General features: G+C 42.9%; 4 protein-coding genes across 6 annotated transcripts; 2 read left to right on the plus strand and 2 right to left on the minus strand.

The window, feature by feature from the left end:
• Window positions 1–4: 4 nt before the first annotated feature.
• LOC144003445 (myeloid-associated differentiation marker homolog) lies at window positions 5–1956 on the plus strand. 2 transcript variants are annotated; one of them, XM_077499694.1, is made up of 3 exons: window positions 5–74; window positions 383–539; window positions 822–1956. In XM_077499694.1, the coding sequence occupies exon 3, from the start codon at window positions 864–866 to the stop codon at window positions 1713–1715; it is 852 nt and encodes a 283-aa protein (XP_077355820.1). In that variant the 5' UTR covers window positions 5–74; window positions 383–539; window positions 822–863; the 3' UTR covers window positions 1716–1956. The 2 variants fall into 2 exon arrangements, with proteins under 2 accessions (XP_077355820.1, XP_077355821.1); XM_077499695.1 differs by lacking the exon at window positions 5–74 and adding an exon at window positions 99–265.
• A 1469-nt stretch (window positions 1957–3425) lies between these two features.
• Window positions 3426–8991, minus strand: aadat (aminoadipate aminotransferase). The gene is made up of 12 exons (XM_077501570.1): window positions 7397–8991; window positions 6705–6873; window positions 6282–6414; window positions 6144–6218; window positions 5887–6081; window positions 5633–5781; window positions 5461–5557; window positions 4173–4234; window positions 4038–4102; window positions 3849–3955; window positions 3682–3783; window positions 3426–3613 (listed from the first exon to the last, which is right to left on the minus strand). Exons 1-12 carry the CDS (start codon window positions 7461–7463, stop codon window positions 3572–3574), a joined length of 1263 nt encoding a protein of 420 aa, XP_077357696.1. The 5' UTR covers window positions 7464–8991; the 3' UTR covers window positions 3426–3571.
• On the plus strand, window positions 8012–12332 carry ino80b (INO80 complex subunit B). The gene is made up of 5 exons (XM_077501571.1): window positions 8012–8479; window positions 8597–8771; window positions 8846–9015; window positions 9982–10154; window positions 10219–12332. Exons 1-5 carry the CDS (start codon window positions 8440–8442, stop codon window positions 10705–10707), a joined length of 1047 nt encoding a protein of 348 aa, XP_077357697.1. The 5' UTR covers window positions 8012–8439; the 3' UTR covers window positions 10708–12332.
• On the minus strand, window positions 11485–20768 carry intu (inturned planar cell polarity protein). Of its 2 annotated transcripts, XM_077501563.1 has the most exons (18): window positions 20484–20767; window positions 20025–20149; window positions 19291–19579; window positions 19137–19222; window positions 18694–18873; window positions 18492–18610; window positions 18336–18425; window positions 17611–17688; window positions 17363–17537; window positions 16451–16504; window positions 16308–16370; window positions 16006–16185; window positions 14724–14816; window positions 14432–14665; window positions 13237–13331; window positions 12968–13157; window positions 12073–12203; window positions 11485–11982 (listed from the first exon to the last, which is right to left on the minus strand). In XM_077501563.1, exons 2-18 carry the CDS (start codon window positions 20025–20027, stop codon window positions 11871–11873), a joined length of 2172 nt encoding a protein of 723 aa, XP_077357689.1. In that variant the 5' UTR covers window positions 20028–20149; window positions 20484–20767; the 3' UTR covers window positions 11485–11870. The 2 variants fall into 2 exon arrangements, with proteins under 2 accessions (XP_077357689.1, XP_077357688.1); XM_077501562.1 differs by having other exon boundaries at window positions 11485–12203; window positions 20484–20768.
• Between the last annotated feature and the right edge of the window lies 1 nt (window position 20769).

Genomic DNA, 20769 nt, shown 5'->3' on the forward strand with positions numbered 1-20769 from the left:
AGACGGGGGTCAAGGGGGCGTGCCTGCCAGAATCAGACTTTGAGGAACGCAGTCGATATCAGCAGAGGATTTAGGTAAGCTGCATTTACGGATTTGTTTTTTCTGCTTCCTCTGCTTAACTGTCTCTCTTTCACGCACACGTGCAACTTTTTTGGGTAGTCTTGCCACTTCCTGTCATCTATCAGCTGCTGGCAGGGTAACAGCAACTTCCCCTGCATGCTTGCACAGGAAGGGCGTGAGTGTGTGTGTGGGGGGGTTCAGTTAGGTGAGGTGCATTTTAAAGAAAAGCTCTTAGAATACATGTTTTTGCTTTTATATGGTTATTGAACAAAGGAAAAATGGTATGAAATGAACTAATTGTCTATCCATCCATTAACTACAGCTTGTCCGAGGTCAGGTTCAACAAGGCAGCCCAGACTTCCCCCTCCCCAGCCAGCTTCTCCGAAGGTATCCCAAGACGCTCCAAGGGCAGCCGAGAGACATAATCAGTCTCCAGCGTGTTGTGGGTTGTCCCCGGGGACTAGATATCATTTTAAGAGGTGTGTGAAAACTTGCCACATTACTTGATTTCTATTCAAAACTATCCTAAAGCTGGTACCTGCCAAATGCAGGGGCAATTGTATAATTAAATGGCAAGAAGTGGAACAGCCACATGCGCCAAGTTTGTAAACAAATACAAAGCAGCTGTTTTTGGCCAGTTAATATCATGACTATGAGCAAGATAAATAGTAAATGTTTAGAGGATAAAGAATATGTGCATATGATCTGACAGTTTGTGTTGAGAACACAATTCATCATGACCTGTCTCCCCTCCCCTACAGTTGATTAAATCGAATCAAGCTCCGCCCCTCTGACATCCCATCATGCCCCTGATTGTGCTCGGCTGGTCCCGGCTGCTGTTGGTGCGTGTGGCGGCCCTGCTGTTCACCTGCGTGGCTTTTAGCGTGGCGGCGCATGGTGCGTCGCTGCCCCACGGCGGCATGGCCGCCTGGTGCATCTTCTGCTGGGCCTTCAGCTTCTCCGCCACCGCCGTCATACTGCTGGTGGAGCTGCTGGGCCTGCAGGCACGCATGCCCGTGTCCTGGTCCAACTTCCCCGTCACCGCGGCATGCTACGCCGCCCTCCTCTGCCTCTCCGCCTCCGTCATCTTCCCGCTCTACTTCCTGAGGGACCAGGCTTACAACACCGAGATGCGCGACCACCGCGTGGCCTCCACCGTCTTCTCCTGCATGGCGGTGGTGGCCTACATGGCAGAGGTGAGCCTGACCAGAGCGCGGCCCGGCGAGGTGACGGGCTACATGGCCACAGCGCCGGGCTTGTTGAAGGTGTGCCAGACGTTCGTGGCGTGCGTCATCTTCATCCTGGTCAGCGAGCCCGTGGCGTACGAGCGTCACGCCGCGCTCCAGTGGTGCATGGCGGTCTACTGCATCTGCTTCATCCTCTCCATGATCGTGGTGGTGATGTGCGTGGGCGAGTGCACCGGCTACCTGCCTGTCCCCTTCCCCCGCTTCTTGACGGCATTTGGCCTCTTGGCGGCCGTCATGTACCTGACGGCCACCATCATCTGGCCCATCTTCCAGTTCAGCAAGAGCTACGGGGCCAGAGGCGGCAACAAGTCCAGCCTGATCACCGTGGCGGTCCTCACCGGCCTCAACTTCCTGCTGTACCTCGCAGATGTAGCGTACACTGCCAGACTTGTCTTCGTCAGCGGCTGATGCCGAATTCCACTTTTTTTTTATTATTACATTCTAGAACTTTCTGTTGAACCATTTTGATAAAGAATGCAATTTCTCCTGCTTAAAAGTGGAATTTTCCTGTGCCTTGAAAAAAAAAGTGACTACAAAATCATCGTAAAAGTGTCATTCAGAAAATATTTGACCTAAAAAAGTATATGGAGAAAAGCTTTTTGTTTGTTGTTGTTAGCAAATGTTTCATTAAAAGAGAAGCTGCTGTAAAGGGTCCGTGTCTCTTTTGCTCATTGGATATTACGTTTGGAAACCAAAATTCAAAATATAAAAACAACTCATTTTCAAAATAGAAACACCAAAATTTAAATACAGCTTTAATTTAAAATACAGCATTTCTCAGATTGACCGGGCGATGGCGACAGCGTGGCGTCTGTCTGGCGTCAACATCCAAAATTCTCCCAACGCTACCCTGCCTTTACGTGCTATGGGAAAGATGGACTTTAGCACTCGGAAACTCCTAATTACGACCGAATTCTGTTCATGTTTTTTTTTTTTTTGTAGCTAAAAACTACACTTAGCAGCCGATGCACTCTTTGCTCGTAAAACCGAACAATTACGGCAAATAATGAGTTGTAAAGGACAGGACATTGAATTGTGTATGTACGTAATTGTGGAGATTCTAAAACAACCTCCTAGCGGATGATAACGCTCTTATAAGTGTTAATATTTCTTGCCATTCACAAATCCTTCGGCGCCCTCCGCTCTCGGAAACTCGGGTATAAAAATAAATTCCCAGTTGTCAGTTGTCCAGTCGAAAAGGGGGTTGGGGGTTGGGGGGGTCGTTCACGTGCAGTTTTCTACTCGACATGTGGTAGCATATTTATCATAATTACGATACCACATGCAGTCAGCATGTGTACTATGGAGAAAATTGTCGGTACCCCTCTTATAAAGAAAGAAAGACAACAAACAAACCAGTAATAAAACCTTAATCAGGATTAACTAATGAAAATCAGTGCTTGTTGTGGTTCAGCTGTTTTATTTAAAAAAGAAAAATATATATACATTTTTATATTATTTGTTTCTTTCGACTGGAGATGAATGTCACACTGTCGCCATCTCCTGGCCAGTATGAGAAATACTGTCGCTGACAACTTCCAGGAATACGAAACAAAAATACACAAGCCGTTTTGTCCATTTGTGTCTCGTGCTGTAATTACATTCGAGCTGTATTTCACTTTTGGTGTTTCTATTTTCAAAATCAAACAAGTCATTTTCCCATTTTTATTTTCCGTTTGTAAATATTTGGCAATATCCAATGACCGAAAGAGAGACCAAAAAGCCACAAATAAAACGGTTTTCTTTTTTATAAAATGGGTTGACTATGTGATATACAATATGCAATGCTTTAAATTAAACAAGACGATATGTATGGGGCATCACTTGTAAAGTGAATCATCATAGCAACTGTAACTATAGTTATGTAATCATGCTGCCCCTCTCAAATATTACGCGCTTCAAAAGACTAGAAAACGCATTTTCCTTCTTCTCAAATATTGATTTTGTTTGCAGCTTCCCCACTTGAAAATCATATGACAATGTATATTTTATTTATAGAATGCCTTGTGAATTTCACATTACGCCCCATTTATTTGAAACGTTTTGCTCTATTGTCATGGTAAGTTAACAACTGTAATTGATGTCAAAGGTTAATAGTGTCTTTATATATAGCTGATATTGTAATAAAGAATAATTTATTGGTGTTTTATTGAAAAATACACAAGAGTACTTGAAAAAAATAATGGCATATAAAATCTCAATTGCAATATTGACTTAAAAAAAGCAATTCCTGCCCATTATTTTCCAAAATGGTAGATGCCAAATCATAAAGCCTCTGTGATGAGACTGGCAAGACGTCTGAAGGCCTGTTGGAAGAGAAATGAAGAGAGTCAGTGTTTTCTATGTGTGTTCTAGGCAGCATAGGTTTCCATACTTCGTCAATCTGTTCAGGCGTGGACAGCGAAAAGGCCGCCCTGACGTAAGGACACGGCTCGCTGCTGTTGATCATGAACACGCCTCCTGGGACCAGCAGCACCTTTTCAAAGCGGGACATACGTAAAGACACGCCACATGTTCAGGCAGCCGCGCTGCTCTACCGACCTCCTTCTCCAAGGCCTTCTCCATGATTAGCTTCCGGCTGTCACGGATGCCCATCAGCTCCATCCACAGAAACATCCCTGCCGACGGGGTCTGCCATTTAGCCAAATCTGACATGATGTGCAAAAAAAAAAAAAACAGCTCAGAATCATTCAGATAAAAAATGTGTTTCTTGAAGCATACAGAGTGCACCTGTGAGCCACTTGTGAGCGGAGCTGATCATGGCGTCCCGCTGATTCCTGTAGAACTCGATCACGCTGTGGCAAGAAGCAAAAAAACGGATGCCTTCAAATATTTATCTTTTCCAAAGCTGCGGGGACAACATACCCGTCTATGTGCTGAAGAAAGCCATCGTGGCCCCAGCTGTGCAACAGTTGCGACACCAGGAGCTGTGCAGGAAGAAGGGTGCCATTGATGTTGAGGACGGTCAGTCCAACACAGGATTGTCAACTACACGCTGTTGACACACTCATTCAAGATGGCGGCGAGTGGCCAATATGGATTCTTTTCTTATGTACAAAACCAAAATCTTGTGGGATTTTTTTTTTTAACAGCATCCTGAACTTTTTTTATATCGCCGACCTCTCCACAATTTTGTGAGGTTTATACCGTAATAATATCAACATTGCATCCCCTAAAACAAGGGTCAGCAAACTTTACTGCTAAAAGAGTCATTTTAGGTCAAATAAATGACAAAAAAAAAAAAATCTGTCTGGAGCCGTTCGCTTCTTCCTTTTTGGATATTTTATAGCTTTTTTTTTTTCTTGCCGTTTTTGCTATCAATTGTCTGACATTTGTAGAAATGTTGTGGACATTTTATGGTTACTTCTTGACCGTTTTCTTTTCTGCCCTTTTTAAGTCGATTTTGTGACGTTTTTGGCATTTCCAAATAAATGTTATGGTATTTATCTACCTTTGGTCTTTTGTTTTTGGATATTTTATGGTTACTTTTTGAATGTTTTCTTTTTTGCCTTTTATTTATTAATTTCTCTGACAATTTCATGGATATTTTATGGCAATTTTTTTAGATACTTTTAAAAACTTTTTGTCTACCTTTCATCTCTCATTTTCTGACAACTTAAAAAATTGGATGACAATTTTTTTTAACATTTAGTTATTTTTAAATCTAAATCATTAATTCATTGAAATATTTTATCTAAAAATAAATATGTTAAAAAAAAAAAAAATCAAAATTTCTACTGATTCTTTTTTTTTTTCTTCCTCTCCCACTTCCCGCCACAGGAGATGGACTAAAAAGCCACATGTGGCTCCCGTGCCGCAGGTTGCAGACCCCAGCCTTAAAAACACATTACTATTATTATTTTTGACACTTTGGGGATTGAGCTGGCATTCTGATTTCTGGTTGTTGTTTTTTTTTTTTTTTTTTAGATTTCTAAAAAAAATACCAAATATTAGCTACCAAGAAAGAGACGATGCTGGCGTGCATGAAAATGTCAAAAAGAACATATGAAAGGAGTGTTGATAATGGCTTCAGAGCATTAACCTTATATAAATAAATCTAAAAATGAGTAACGAAACATGTGACTTTTATTCCCCGCTAATTGAAAATGTTGCCGTTGTAGATGCGAGTGAGTGAGCGCCGAATTGCTCTGACCTGCGCGAAGGTGCTGGTGTGCATGGTGGAGGCCTGGACGTGAAGCACCAGCCGCTCCACCAGCGGCTTGGGCCCAGTCACGAAGCCGATCCTCAAACTGAAGGAGACAAAGAGATAAAACGTTAGCGGCAGGATGGCGGACGATGTGACAAGGGATTAGGATGAGGATTACCCCGAAGACAGGATCTTGGAAAAAGAGTCGGTTCTGATGACGCGGCCGTCCACGTCCATGGAGAGGAAGGTGGGCGCCCAGGGCTTGTCAAACTGCAGAAAGTAGTAGGGGTCGTCCTCGATGATGAGCATGTCGTACATCTTCGCCAGCTGTGCACAATGACGGAATGGTCCGCTCGTCACGCTTTTCGTAGTTTCGACTGTCCTTTTGTAGGCTTCTTGCTCATACAAGATTTATTGTGTGTTAAACGGCACCTGGTAGACTTCCTTCTTCCTCTGCGCGGTCATGGACGCCCCGGTGGGGTTCCCCCCATTGGGAATGGTGTAGACGACCTTGGGCCTGCCAACATCTGATGGGTCCCAACGGGACAAGACCTCCTTGAGGGCTACCGGTATCATGCCGTGCTGATCGCTGGGGACGTTGACGATGTTGCAACCCAGCGGCTGGAGCTGCATTAGGCGCCAGAGGTTGAGTTTGCCAGAGTTTTTGCAAGCAGCCGATGGGGTCTTACCACCGCCAGCGTTCCGGGGTAGGTGGGCGAGTCCAGCAGGACGACGTCTCCCGGGCTGACCAGCATCTCAAACACCTGCCAAAGAACACGGAAGATGAAAAGGCGGCAGTTGGAGAAACCAGAAAAATGGAGACGCACCTTGCAGAGTCCTTCCTGGCTGCCTGTGGTCACGCACATGTCCATCTGTCCCTTCTCGGGACCATAGGAAGCTGTTGGGGGGTCGTGGAGGTTCTTCTGCAAGTTCTTCATCCACGTCAGCAGCTCAGGGATTCTGCGTCGAGGTTACATGCTTCGATGAGCTGTCAAAAACGTTTCACTATACTCACCCAAAAAGCTCTCTGTTAGTGTGTAAGAGGTTTTTTTTTGGTGTATAAGAGGTTTTTGGTGACTGAGTTTGGGGGGTGTGAGATAGATTTTTTTAGATGTGTTATTTTTTTGCCAATTTGGCTAAAACATTTCTGTCTACACATCCTTAAAACTGCTGTAAAACATCACCAAATATGGGTAAAAAAATAACATTGAGCCAATCTGGGTGAATTGGAAGCTGTCACATGGTCTTACCCACTGGAGGCGGAGTACTGGAGAGCCCTTTTCATGGCCACCTCGTCAAAGGAGACCGCCGGGCCATTCTTGACCTTGATGACGGCCGACTGGAAGGGGAACGTGTCGGGGTTGGGCGCCCCTGCGGCCAGTGAAATCAGCGATGGGGGCGAGCGCTGCTGCAGCTCAGCTTTACACGCAGAACACACCAGCAGGTGAGAGCAGGACAAATTGTGCACCTGAAAAGCACTCACAGCGCTTTACCTTAATTTCTTACTTCATTTACTTAAGCCTTTTAACAAAACATTACTAGTATATAAGTAGTTACTTATTTTCATGCTATGTGTCACTGAACATTTGACACTTTCTGGGCCTTATAACTTGTTCAAGCAATTCCTTATCAAATAATTTATTTTACATGGTGTACCAAAAAAAAAACACGTATCCACAGCGTGATAAAAGTCCTGACATTGAATATCAAAAGTGCATAAAGAAGTCATTGAGTAATTTGCAGACCTCCTATAAGGAGGGGCTACAAAGAGAAGGAAATGACCGCCGATTTGATAGGCTACTTACCGGTAGGTACATAAGTTTCATGTTGTCAGTATGAAGTGTATACTGAAGCATTTTGAGGCCAAATAATCATTTAAAAGTGGAGAATGCGTTGTGAATATGTTCCATGTACATTAAAAGTGTTCCCCTTCCACACTCACTCAGCATCCTGATGGGCGACGGCTTCCTTGCTGAACTGACAGCCGTGAGGAATCGAGCGTAATTCATCTTTCCTTGTAGGACTTCCTCTACAAAGCACTCACACGCACTCCAGTCACGTGTGCCTTATAATTTGGCCAAACTTTTTGAAACCGCTACAACTGAACAACTCCTGTAATAATCCTCATAATAAATGAAAAGCTCAGTTTGAAACGAATGGAAATGTCAATATTGACGCATTGTTATGACGTCATTCAATTGCGCACTTCTAAGACCGGCCGGCCGCCAGGTATACTAAAAAAAAAAAAAAAACACAAGTCCCACGAGGTCTTCTATTCTACGGAGCCCCTAAGGTGACATGGTAGAAAAAAAATGACCAAAGGCGACGAGGATGGAACGTTTGTAAACATGAAACAAAGCAGTGGGAAAGCTTCCCCAAAGCGCCTAGGATGGAGTGTAGTGAAAATAGCATAACTTCGTCCCAACGTTCCGTGGGTGAATTATGTTCTAATCACTACAGGAGCATGTATTTTCCCACTGCTTTGTTTACACATCACTTTTGGTCAGATGGAAGGTGACCCGGAAGTGTTTACGGCGCACCGAAGGTGACATGATAGGCGACAAAAACAACTTTGCGTTCGCAATCTTTGCGAGAGAACGCAAAGTTGTTGTTTTTTTCTACCATGTCACCTTAAGGGCTCCGTAGTCCTCCATTTCGTCGCGTATATATTTCAAAAACGTCATCAACTACAAGTTACACCTAGAAAGGCATGACAAGACATTGCTTACAAGTTACGTTTAAAGCGTTGATATACACCCCGCTGCCAGTAGAGGGCAGTGGGCGTCAAGTTGACGTAATAGCCGGAAGTAGATGAAGATGCATGTTGTTTGAAGCATTAGCTTGTGCTAACAAATGCGATTAGTGAACGTATCGTGGCCGCTAAATCCCACTTTTATGGTCACTAAAATAACACTTGCCGGTTGACGCGGTACTTTTTTTCAACCTAGTGCGTTTGCTGTCATGTAATAAACTGGAGTGATTTCAATGGGGAAAAGGAAAGACGCGGTTCCGTCCAGATTTCTATGTAAGTATTTGCCTTGGTGAGAATATTGTATATATCTAGCACATTTTAAACCTTTAAGGATTTTTTTTAATTATGTATTTGATCAAATCCGTCTTTCAATGTATTTTCACTTTGCAGGCGAAGGTCGCGTGGGGCTGCACGGCATGCACAAGCATAAGCACAAAAAACACAAGAGGCACAAGAGGAAGCATCACGGCCTCGCGGAGATCCCTGAGCCCGTCGTCGCCCCTCGCCCGCCCCCACAGCTGCGACTCAAGATCAAGCTGGGAGGGCAGACGCTGGGGACAAAGAGGTGAGGCTGTCAGCCACACGTGATGCTCGCTTTCTGTTCAATTTCTGTCTCACTGCCGTTTCAATTGCCCCAAGTGTTCCTACTTTCACCGTGCACCCTGGTGTGGCTTGTCCTCCCTCGCCACTGACGATTGTGGATGATGATGACGACAATGACGATGAGGAGGAGGACGAGGATGACGACGATGAAGAAGAGGATGACGATGAGCCTTCGGTGCCTCTGGAGCAGTACAGGGCCTGGCTTGGTGAGAACGAATACAGTGAACGCCACAAATCGAATCATATGGAAAGAAGCACCTTATTGCACTAGCAGAGGACAACCTAAGTCAGCGTTTTGACAAAGCTCACTTACCTTTTACACTCAAGTAATCAGACCACAGTTACTTTTATAATACAAAATATATGGAGTCACAAAATTAATAGGAAATACAAAGACAATCCATAAAAGAGACATCAATTAATAAGAGACATTTACAAAAGAAATTATATAAAGACAGTCAATAAAAGAGAAAAAGAATATTTACTAATGTAGACATACATAAGCATTCAATAAAACAGAACATTTATTTTATTTTATTTTATTAATTTTGGCACTCTGTAGAGTCACGGGAGTGCCAAAATTAATAGGAAGTACAAACGCAATCCCCAAAAAGAACATTTACAAAAGCAGACATATAAAGACATTCAATAAAATAGAACATTTATTTTTATTAATTTTGGCACTCCTATGACTCACAGAAGTGCCAAAATTAATAAAAAAATAAATAAATGTTCTGTTTTATTGAATGCCTTTTTATGTCTGCATTAGTAAATATTCTCTTTTATTGGATGTATTTATACAACTGTTTTGTTTTTTTAAATGTTCTCTTTTATTGATTGATGTTTCTTTTATGGATTGTGTTTGTATTTCCTATTAATTTTGGCACTCCTGTGACTCAATAAAAATGTTGCTACTCACAACTTGAAGGATGGCATATCAGATTTTTACTACCTTGTCGATCCGTCATGTGGCTATACCATACTACATAAATGCTGCCTGAGATGAATGTTTTCAAGCAGGAAATAGTTATTTTGAGTTTACGTCACTCAAAAACCAAAAATATTAAGGTCTGGTGCGCACATTTACTAGTTTTTCTTAATTGTGTGAATAATTGTGGTAATGGGTGTCTTGAGCACGTGCCCCTTTCTACTTACTTTCCTGCCCATCTCAGATGAAGACAGCAACATGGCCACGTCTCCTCTGCCCGACATGGACTCGGACTCCATGATAGTTGTGCCCGTGGATGAAGAGGAGAGGTGGCTGGACGCTCTGGAGAAGGGCGAGCTCGACGACAACGGCGAGCTGAAGAAGGAAGTCGACGAGTCTCTGCTCACGGCCCGACAGGTGAGGAAGATGAGGCGGAGGCGGAATCCACGTTTTTGCTGACGAGACACTTTGTGCCTTTCAGAAAGCGCTCCTCCACAAGCAGCAAATCCAGCCCCTCCTGGAGCTGCCCATGGGCTACAAGGAGAAGGAAATGACCGCCGAGATGATGCAGAAGCGGGAAGAGCGCGCTCGCAAGCGGCGCTTGCAGGCGGCCAAGAAGGCGGAGGAGAACAAGAACCAGACTATCGAGAGACTCACCAAGACCAGCAAGGCCAAGATGAAAAGCACGCGAGAGAAGAAGTCCAAGGCCAGCCAGTGTCCCAGCATCCGCTACAGCGACTCGGCCCGAGGCGTGACCATCTCCTTCCCCGCCAGCGTCCCCGCCCCCTCGGCCGCGTCGCCCCCCCGGCCGCCTCCGCCCGCCGTGAGATGCGGCGTGAGCGGCTGTTCCAACCCCAAGAAATACAGCTGCTCCAAAACGGGCGTCCCTCTGTGCAGCCTGCAGTGCTACAAGAGGAACATGCAGTTTTTTGAGAGGACTTACATGGACAACCGGATAACATCACTTTGACATCAGAAGATTGTCAATCGTCAAGCTGGCTGGAATTTACTGTAAAGTGTAAAACTAACACAAAGATTAGGGATGTTCGATACCACTTTTTTTTTGACTGATACTGATAGGAATACTTCGATCTTCAGTACTCTCCAATACCAAGTGCCAATACCATTAGAACTTATTAGAGCCATCAAAGTTAATCAATTGACAAGTCATCGTTTATCAAATTAATCGACAACTATGTTAATAATCATGTAATTGTTCGGAGCCATGTTTTAATTAGTACTGTATCGTTTTTTGGCCCCCGATACCTATTCCGATACCCAGATTTGCAGTATCGGCCGATGCAGATACCTATGTTTTTGTTTTGTTTTTTCTCAATATGAAAAAGCTATTCTGCCATTGGTTCAGAGCATTCAAGGACCAATAGGATATCTTAGATCGGCATGCAGTGAACATATCACGTATCAGTGAATGTCGGGCACGAGCAAGACACAACATGCATCCAACGTCCTATATTAGCGTTGGAATTAATGGTATCGGCATGTTATTTGTGAGTATTCACCGATACCACTGTTTTAATGCAGTATCGGCGCCTCTGCCGATACCAGTATCGGTATCGGAACAACACTAGTACTTATGATCCATAAAATTTCCACAAAACAATGATAATTGTTTTAAAAAATTACCTATATATCAGAATTATAGAGCACGTCATAAAATGAATTACATGGATGGATAATATAAAAAATAATAATAATCCAGTGGCCAGAAAACAAGTCCCAATCAAAATGTGGTTGTACAACTTTTTAAGGAATACAGTTAAGTGAAGAATTCAATACAAAAATGCTTCAAGTGTGCTCTCTTATTGGAGCCCCCTGTAGCAGTCAATAAATGCAAAATAACCACGTCAGCTTTTAGGTCCTGATTGAAAAGTATCGGCGTCTGTCGTTATCTTGAAATATGGCCTGGTATTGGCCCGATACTGATACCTGGTATCAGTACTCGCCCATCCCTAATAAAGGTAATTCAACATTGTGTATAAATGTTCACTCTGGTTCTTTTTTTTTTTTTCTTCCAAGTCCACCAGAGTGCTTCTTTCAATGGTTTTACTTGCATCCTATTTTGGCAACAAAAGTCTTTGGGGCGAAAACAGACTTTGGAGGTCAGCTGTTCCATCAAGTGGCCAAAGCGAAGGAGAGCTTGAAGGCCATCTCCACAGGAAGCGCCGATACCGAGTCGTGAAAACACACGTACAACTCTTGAGGAACTGGCTCCAGCAGCAACCGCCTAGAGGAATAAAAAGAAGAAAGCGGCACAAGGTGCAAACGTGAGCAACACCGTGGACTTGCGAGTCTTCCAACCTTGGGGCGGACGTACCCGATGACCCAGTACGTCAGGGTGGGAGCAGGTTTGCTCTGCTCTGTCCAGTTTTCAGCTACACACTGGAACGCAACTCCGTGCTCTTTGACTGGGCCCAGACCCCGAGGCCTCTCCGCCGGCCGCTGGCCCTGAAGGGAGAACGAGAAGGAGAAAGCATACGCAACCTTTAATTCTCTCGAGATGGAGTTAGATGAGTTGCTATGACAACTGCTAAGGCTGTTTGAAAGCGCTATATAAATAAAGATGACTTGAATGAATGAATTAATTGAATGCATGAACCTTTGGGGCTGATTTTTTTTTTAGTAGATTTATTTGGATATAAACCGGAATAATGACGTTTGAAAGTATGTCACATAGAAGTGACGTCATCTAGCAGCAGCCAATAGAAAAGTACCAAAAGATGACATCACTACCATGCTGTTTTTTAAATGTTGCGCACAAGTAATACCCTTTTGAAAAAAAAGCTAATACTAAAACTAACAAACTAAACTAAAACTAAGCATTTTTTTTTAAAGAACTAAGCTAATAAAAACTAAGAGAACCACCCTAAAAACTAACTAAAATGAAAAATTCCAAAACTATAATAACCCTACTGCCATATTACAAATAAATTGGTTCATATACGGTAGGATTTTTCTAAATATGAAAAAGCACAAATAAATTATTTGTACAATTTTTAGGACAAAACACAATTTCTCTTCATAACATTATGTGGCACTTGCGGCCTTCTGATTTTCCGTATGTGGCCCTCAAATGAAAAGGTTTGGACACCCCTGATCTAAGCTAATGCCCGTTAGCTAACACTACGGTGAGACAAAATGTTGTGGTTTGATTGAACAGTTTGCGATTTAAATATTCATGGCTTAATTCCGTTTTGTTTTTTTACGCTTACTTGCACAGGCATGTTCTCTTTGAACAGTGCCCGAATGGACAGGCAGCATCGGTAAAAGTTGCCAATGAGCAACGGGTGAATGGATCCGGCGAGATGAGCCTCCTCCGTTGACGTGGGCGAGATAAAGATCCCCTGGGCGGTTTCCATGAGCACGTAGTGGAACAAGAAGTTCTCGGCAGCGGTGCTCAGTCTGTCGCACATGCAATCAGACCCGACGCTTCAGCTCAGGTTGTGAACATTTGCAAGAAAAAAAGCGAGGGCACACAAACTTTGTGGCGTTGGACATCTCGTCCGGGCCCCTCCTACTCAGAGTCTTCATCAGTGTGCCGAGGTCGAACGGGTTCGAGTGCTTCATCCACGGGGTCTGATGGAGGAAAAAGTGCAACAAGCCAAAAGTGAACATCTTTCAACTCGGTCTACCCTTGAAAGTCAAATTTTGATAAGTCTGCATTGCTGTTAGAATTTTCCAAAACTTGTAAATGGCAAAAAAATAAAATAAGGGGGGGGGGAAAGCAATTGAAGCAAACAAGAAACAAGCAAAACACAATAAGGTAAGACAGTCATCAACCCAATCTTTGGTCGTAAATTAGACATACCAGTACAGTTTGGCCCAAAAAGTATTTGGACAGTGACGCAATTTTCACGATTGGTGGCTCTGCATGCCACCACATTGGATTTAAACGGAAACAACTACAATGGAATTGAAGTGCAGACTTTGTGTGTGTGGGTGGGGGGGTTCTTTTTTTTTTTAATTGTATTATGGATGTCCAGCACTTTGAGTTGCATTTTGAATGTATGAAAGGTGCTATATAAATAAAGTTGATTGATTGATTTTAATCTCTATTTCAACATCAAAATATATTTTTTTTAAATTTGTAAATTTTGCTCAACATAGTTTACTATTAGGCTACCTGCTATATTATTAGACTGAATGAGGATCAATACATTTATTTGTAATAAATAATATATTATTTGACTTTTACATAACAGCAATCCTAATAATAAAATAATGACAACAAGAGTAATAAAAATTATTATTATTCATATTGTCACCATTATAATATAACCATTACTTCCACAACTATTTACCAAGCCCTTCTTCCTCCTTATACTTCTCAAAAACACTTGTTTTATATTTGTCTTTAAACAGATGTTTAAAAATATATACATCATTGTGTGGAAATGGCAAAAGTTGAGTTTGGTGGCTGTACCAGTTGTCACCAGGTCACGTCACTTTATGCTAGAATATTTTTCAGCTAGTATACTCGCAGCCTAGTACGACTGATGAACCTCACATGAAGGTGTTGACTCATTTCATGACTGAAAAAAAAGGCATGTACTGTACAAAAAGAAGAATTGGCAAAAAAAAAAAAAAATCTGTCGATGTTTGCTGATTTGAAAATAGCCAGTATCGGTCGATTACTCAGCGACGACTTACTCCCAACACTTTGACGTCGTAGTTACCTTCAAGATGTCTCGACTCGCATCGGCCGAGTCCTGACACCCACCCGGGATCTTGGCTGGAGAACCTGGGCCGGCGTCCGTAAGCCCCTCGCCCCCCCAGTCTCGGGCTTTCTCCTCAAACAGACCACCTGGACGGCCCCGGTCGGCACGGAACAGGTCTGGAGCGAGGGTGTCGCTCAGACGGTGTTCTATGACCCCCTTCAGGCCCTCCAATCGTAGCAGTGTGGCCGTCGCCTGAGGTCGTGACGTGGTTAGGGTTCTGTCGCAAATCCAGCGAGCAACGCAAGCGTACCTGATCCACATAAACGCAGTCGGGTCCCGGAGGTGCGTCACAATGCGCCGTGTGGCCTCCGGCCTCCAGCAGCACACACTGCATCCAGCACCTCTGATAAGAGACACAAACATTTTTTTTTTTTCGAGTAATAGCAGGGTTATTATAGTTTTGAATTTTAGTTAGTTTTTATGTCGTTTGTAGGGGTGTGAATTGCCTAGTACCTGACGATTCGATTCGAATCACGATTCACAGGTCACGATTCGATTCAATACCGATTAATCCCGATACGAATTTATAAGTCGATTGTTGCGATTTTTTTCATTCAAATTTAGAAAATACTAATCAGTAAGCTTGTAGAGTGTAAGATTTATATGAAAATGTATTATTTATTTATCTGAAATTTCAGTCTTATAGAGGTTGTAATCTGTTTCATGTTTGAACAGCATTAAAATAAAATATTAAGGCTTAATGTTCCGTTCATATAACATTCTTCCATGCTCAAGGTGTGAATCCTAACCCGAAGTCAGACGTTTTGTTGAATATTTTTCCATTAAAAATGGAAGTTAAAAAATCGATTCACACACACAAAAAAAAAAAAAAAAAAAAAAAAAAAAAAGCCAATGATGATAAGACGTTGAATCGGTAAGACGACCGAATGAACAATTCTGAGCTCTTAAAACAAATAAATAAATAAAATAAAAAAAATAAAAAAATAAAAAATCGATTTTTTTAATCGATTCGAGAATCGCGCGATGTAGTATCGCGACATATCGCCGAATCGATTTTTTTTAACACCCCTAGTCGTTTGGGTTTTGTTTTGTAAATTTATTTCGTTTTAATTAGATTTCACGGTGGTTCTGGTCTTATAAGTTTTAGTTAGTTAATAAACGCTTCGTTTTAGTTTAATTTTCATTCGTTTCAGTATTAGTTTTAGTCCAGCCCTAGGATTTCTGACCTCGGTCAATTCCCACAAAATTGTCAAACTGTCGAACTCACAACTCTGCTGAATACAATTGCCCCCCCTTCATCCGGTATGTCTATGAATCGAAACAAATGGTAATTTGCCTTGCTTCCATGACAAAAGCTATATGTTCACACCTTGTAGAATAAATAGTATTAGCTAAAATTAATCCTGTCACTGGACAGACCTGTGGGTTCAATAGTTATTTTTGTCAAAAGACGGCAAAGTGGCAAATGTTACCCATTTTGTGTCTCTATTCAACTTGAGCGAAGAATTCGAACAATCGGACGCATTTCTAAGTGAATGACGCCCACTGAGAGAAAACATTTTTGTTCTTACCAGGCCCACGATGAGGAGGAAGTGACGTCCTGGAAGGGGCCGCTGGGGAAAGATCTCCCGCCAGATGATCAGACGGCCCACCCGTTGGCGGGACGCCACGGGCAGCAGATCGTCGTGCTGCATGTACAGACACACGTCCAGCAGGTCCTCTTTGGGAAGATGGTTGGCGATCAAGCAGGACTGTTGGCGACAACATTCCCACTTTTCACAGATCCTTATTGTGCTTCCCTTATCAGAGATTAGTCTAGGGCCCTGTAAATGCCAATTTGCAAGAGAGTTTCACGACGGACATGTCCACTCACCTTGTAGAAGAGACAAGAGCCCCGGATTCCGTAGAGACGCCTCATGCCAAAGAAGTCCTCTGACTGACCGGTGAAAAAAAGGATAAGGTCAAGTGTAGATCCGAGAGGGACATCTAGAAAATGCAAACCGGGCCTCGGCTCACCTGTTCTCCAAAATCAGAGGCCTCGAAGTCAGTGAGAAGAGAATCCACGTCCGTCTGTGAAGACAACATTCCTTCCAAATTATCAATTTGAACACAATGTCAAAATTTAGACTTCCAGAAAATATCTTGATATCCATACTGAAGCAATAACATGACAAAAAAAAATAAAAAAATTCAATGACAATTAAATTCATAAAACTCCAAAATCGGCATAATCGTAAACAAAAATAAAAGATTATTAATACTAATTTTGAGTTATATAAATTTATATATTTGCATCTTTTTATTTTAAAATGACAAATTTAATAACTCGTCTGGTTCAAAAGGAACATGCATGATTATAGTGTTTCAAATAATATTTTTTTTGCCTTAATACTTTTTTACATGTTTAAACAATTTATTGTTTTGTACCAAAAACCAAATGATTGTCCTAATAGTGATTTCAAATATTACCAAATTAATCAGGATGAATATTTTCTTTGAGCAGCCCTATAGGAAGTATTTAGTTTTTTGCTGAAGATTACTGAATGTGAAATCCTCTTGAATCCTGCTTTTTGTGCCAACAAAATGCGAGGTTCATTTAACACTGTACATCTGTGGGCAAGATTATTGATGTACATTCTGTGATGGTAAATTTGTTAGTTTGCAAAAAAAAAAAAAATGTTTACTGTAAACGCATACAAGGACCAGTACACTGTTGTACAATATTTTTGTCTAATTTATTTCTTCTGTTTTCTCTCAATATATTAAATGTGTTTGTGTTATTTTGAAAAAAGAAAAGTGCCATAAAGGATATGGCTATGCCCGTGATGAGGTAGAGATTTATGTATTAGTTTTTTCATGTGGCACAGCACGTGGGGGCTGTAACGCTTTAAATGCATTTCAATGGGCAAAGGTGATTTTATCACTGACTTTGACTTGTACAGGCAGCGTGAGCCACTGCACAGCCGGCAGCCCGTCCAGGAAGACACTCCCAGAGATGTCGGGGGGCGGCGCCGAGGGGGAATCCGACGGCTGGATGAGACGCAGGAACAACAAGCCGAAGAACCGGTCCAGCTGTGGCAAGTGCTCTGTCCTGCCAAAGGCCCTGCGGAGGCACACGGGTAAAACGCACGGCTGAAAGACGTGTCAACCGCTTGTCGCTTTGATGCCTGACCGACCTGCCCAAGGATCCGTACATGACTCGCAACGTCCGCACGGCGTCGCCCACCACCGACTGCAGGCACAGCAAAGGAACCCTGGTAGGAAATTTGGAAATCTTCAGAGCCGCTCATCCCCAGAGTGCCAACGGAAATTGACATCTAAAGGAATTGCGATTCAATCCTCCCCGCTCAATATTACGATTTGTAGGAATAATTGTAAATGTAAGTTATCATACATTTGCTCCAATGAAGAATGCTTTGCTCTGCTCCACACTCACATTCACATAGCCTAGCTATATGTTATCTGAACAGAAAATGATTCAAGAAGCTCTAGAACCAGAACATTTAACGCAGCAGAATGTGTAGAGCCAGTCTGCTGAGGCCGCCTGTTTTCTGTTAAGAAATGATTGCAAACTTGACCACACGTGTACTCAGCAATCTTCCACTCACATGCACATACAAATATAAAAAGAAGTACACTGTGTTCCAACTATGATTTGCATTAGCATTATTAGGTTTGGAACACCTATGCAACTAGGGGCGTGGAAACCAAATAAAAAGAGGGTGATGAGGGGATTTTTTTTCAGAGTGCATAGTAAATTGTATCAGTCAGTTCCTCCTCCTCTCGAGCTTTGAACTGAGTATCTTTTTCATTAAGTCCTCATAAATAAATATAAATGAATCCGCCATCCGACCGCAATGAATTTTCTCAATATTTAAGCCCTCCCGCAGCGTCCGTGTACCTCTCAGCAGGAAGTCCAAGCACCAGCAGAGCGTCGTCTTCCTTCCAGTAGCCCACATGCACCAGATGCTCATCCAGCATCAGCGTTGAACTAAAGGAACAGTCAAGCGTGCATCATGTCGAGTGAACCGTCAAAAGGTACCGCGGCATTCAGTACCTCACGACGTGACCTCCTGTGACACTGTCTAGCATGTCACACAGCGTCAAGAAAATTCCTCTGGCTGCCTTGAGCCGGGCGGCCGCCTCTGACACCGGGTACTGGTACAAGATCTCTTCCTGCGCACACCAGAGCGGAGACGGACGTCTTTTTACAAACATGCCGGCACGCCTAATGGCACCGGACAGACCCCGAATTGGACCTTGTCCTGCGGCGACTCGGCGTCCATTTTTAGTGACAGGTACATGAGCGCGTGTGGGACATGGCTGACAGACATCTGCGGTTCGGATGCATCCTTCCCAAGCGGCACCACAGGTATGCAGGCCTTGACCGCACGAGCCAGCCCAGCGGCGCTCGTACTTGTCGCCACGGTCAACCTCACCTAAAAGAGGAGGAGCTACTGTTCAACAAACAATATGCAAACACTTTTCAGTCCAAAATGAAACTTGAAAAACACCACAAGATAAATAAAAAGAAAAACTTGACCAAATATTGAAAATTTGTAGAGTGCTAACTAAGCATGGGCTCCTCATCTCTAATTTTGCTTTCATCAGTCCACTAAGTGACTTCCGGCTTCCACTGCAGGGAGTCTAATGCAGCATTGAGCATGCTAAAAAGTAGTTGTGGGTTAACTTAACGTCACACCTTAGTTAGTCCCACAATGCACGCCAGAACTTGCTCGATGTTCTCAGTGTTCACGTCCACGTCATCCACGGCAACAAGTACGTCGCCTAAGAGGCAGAGCAAAGTCAACAGGTCTGAGGAAATGTTCGGGCAACAGTGCACAATTTCACCTCACCGATTACGATGCGGCCGCACTTGCTGGCCAGGCCGCCGGGAGTCAGCCTGTCCACCGTCAGTCTTCCCCCCTGTCCGACAACGGCGCCATCCAGCCGACGTGGTCGATGCACCACCCCCAGCAAAGTCTCCAAGAGAGGGAGCACACCCGAGCTGCCGAGAGGTTTCGGGTTGACGTAGACGCACACTGTTTTGAGCTGCGTCTTCGAGATGGATGCCGATGACATTGAATCCTTCCTTGCGACGCCTTGATTCCGGAACTCACGCCGTTTTCTCCTCGTGACATGAGCCTGTGTTAGGGGTGGGCGATATGACGATATTAGATCGTTAAGGATCGTTAAGTGTTGACGATCTCAAACTGTTTTTGTCGATATTTTATTGACGAAAAAACATTTTACATTTCTATTGTGGTGTTAAGTTCATACACCATTGGCACTGTAACTAAAGTAACCGAGGCTGTTCATTACCATTTATGTTTACATTCATTGCACTATTTGATTGATTTGATTAAAAAACAAACAAACAAAAAAAACTGCACTATTTCAATTTAGATGTCTATGTTTTTTTTTCTTTTAGGGTTTTATATACATTTTAAATGTTTTATATTTTACAAAAATGTTCAGAAATGAAGATTAGTCGAAATATATGGAGAAAAAAAAAAAGAAAAAAAAAAGAGTGATGATAAAATCGAGATCGTGAATTTATTGTTAAAGAATCGTGATATGACATTCTTACCATATCGCCCACCCCTAGCCTGTGTGCTTCAGGCCGCCACCACCTCTTCTTCTCCCTCGCTCAGCTCCAAATAGAACAGCTGGCGAATATTCTGGAGGTTGTCCAGCCATTCTGGTTCCGGGTCACTGAAATGACACGATTTTACACTTTGCAACATCGATAAACAACATCTGACCAATTTCTCAATGCTTCTCCGGACAGACATAAAAAAAAAAGTTGATAAAAATCAATTTTGTTCCAAATTTTAATTAATTAATTGTGCCATATTATTTTCATTATATGGACGACTTGGAATTTTCACCTACAGACATTTATTAATATCATTTTTCTACTTACTATATTCCTTGTGTGTCAAAAACTAAGCGCCATTTGTCCATCCACATGAAAATGTTTTTCTCATGCCCTGCTCCATTATGTGTACATTTACATGTATTTTGCTTTTTTAAGCAATTTTCTTACGCGCTCGATGGTGTCGCCAGCATGTCCTCTCGAAGTCCGAACAGTCAGCAAAACAAAAGGCTACAGGCTCACGCCATGTGAGAAGGAATTCCCCCAAGTGTGGAGTCCGAGGTGCACGGGCTTCTAAAGTAGCTCTTTTGAGAGACAACAACTCAGAAACGCCGACTTTTTTTTTTAACATCACTTTTAAATATTCCGGTCTCTCATTGGACATAACAGTGTCAAGACGCTATCGGTGACGCGCATGCGCAGAAGATCCCGCCAGCTTGGGTCGCCAACTACGGCA

The sequence above is a fragment of the Festucalex cinctus genome, chromosome 16 (assembly GCF_051991245.1).
Source record: "Festucalex cinctus isolate MCC-2025b chromosome 16, RoL_Fcin_1.0, whole genome shotgun sequence".
Taxonomy (NCBI): domain Eukaryota; kingdom Metazoa; phylum Chordata; class Actinopteri; order Syngnathiformes; family Syngnathidae; genus Festucalex; species Festucalex cinctus.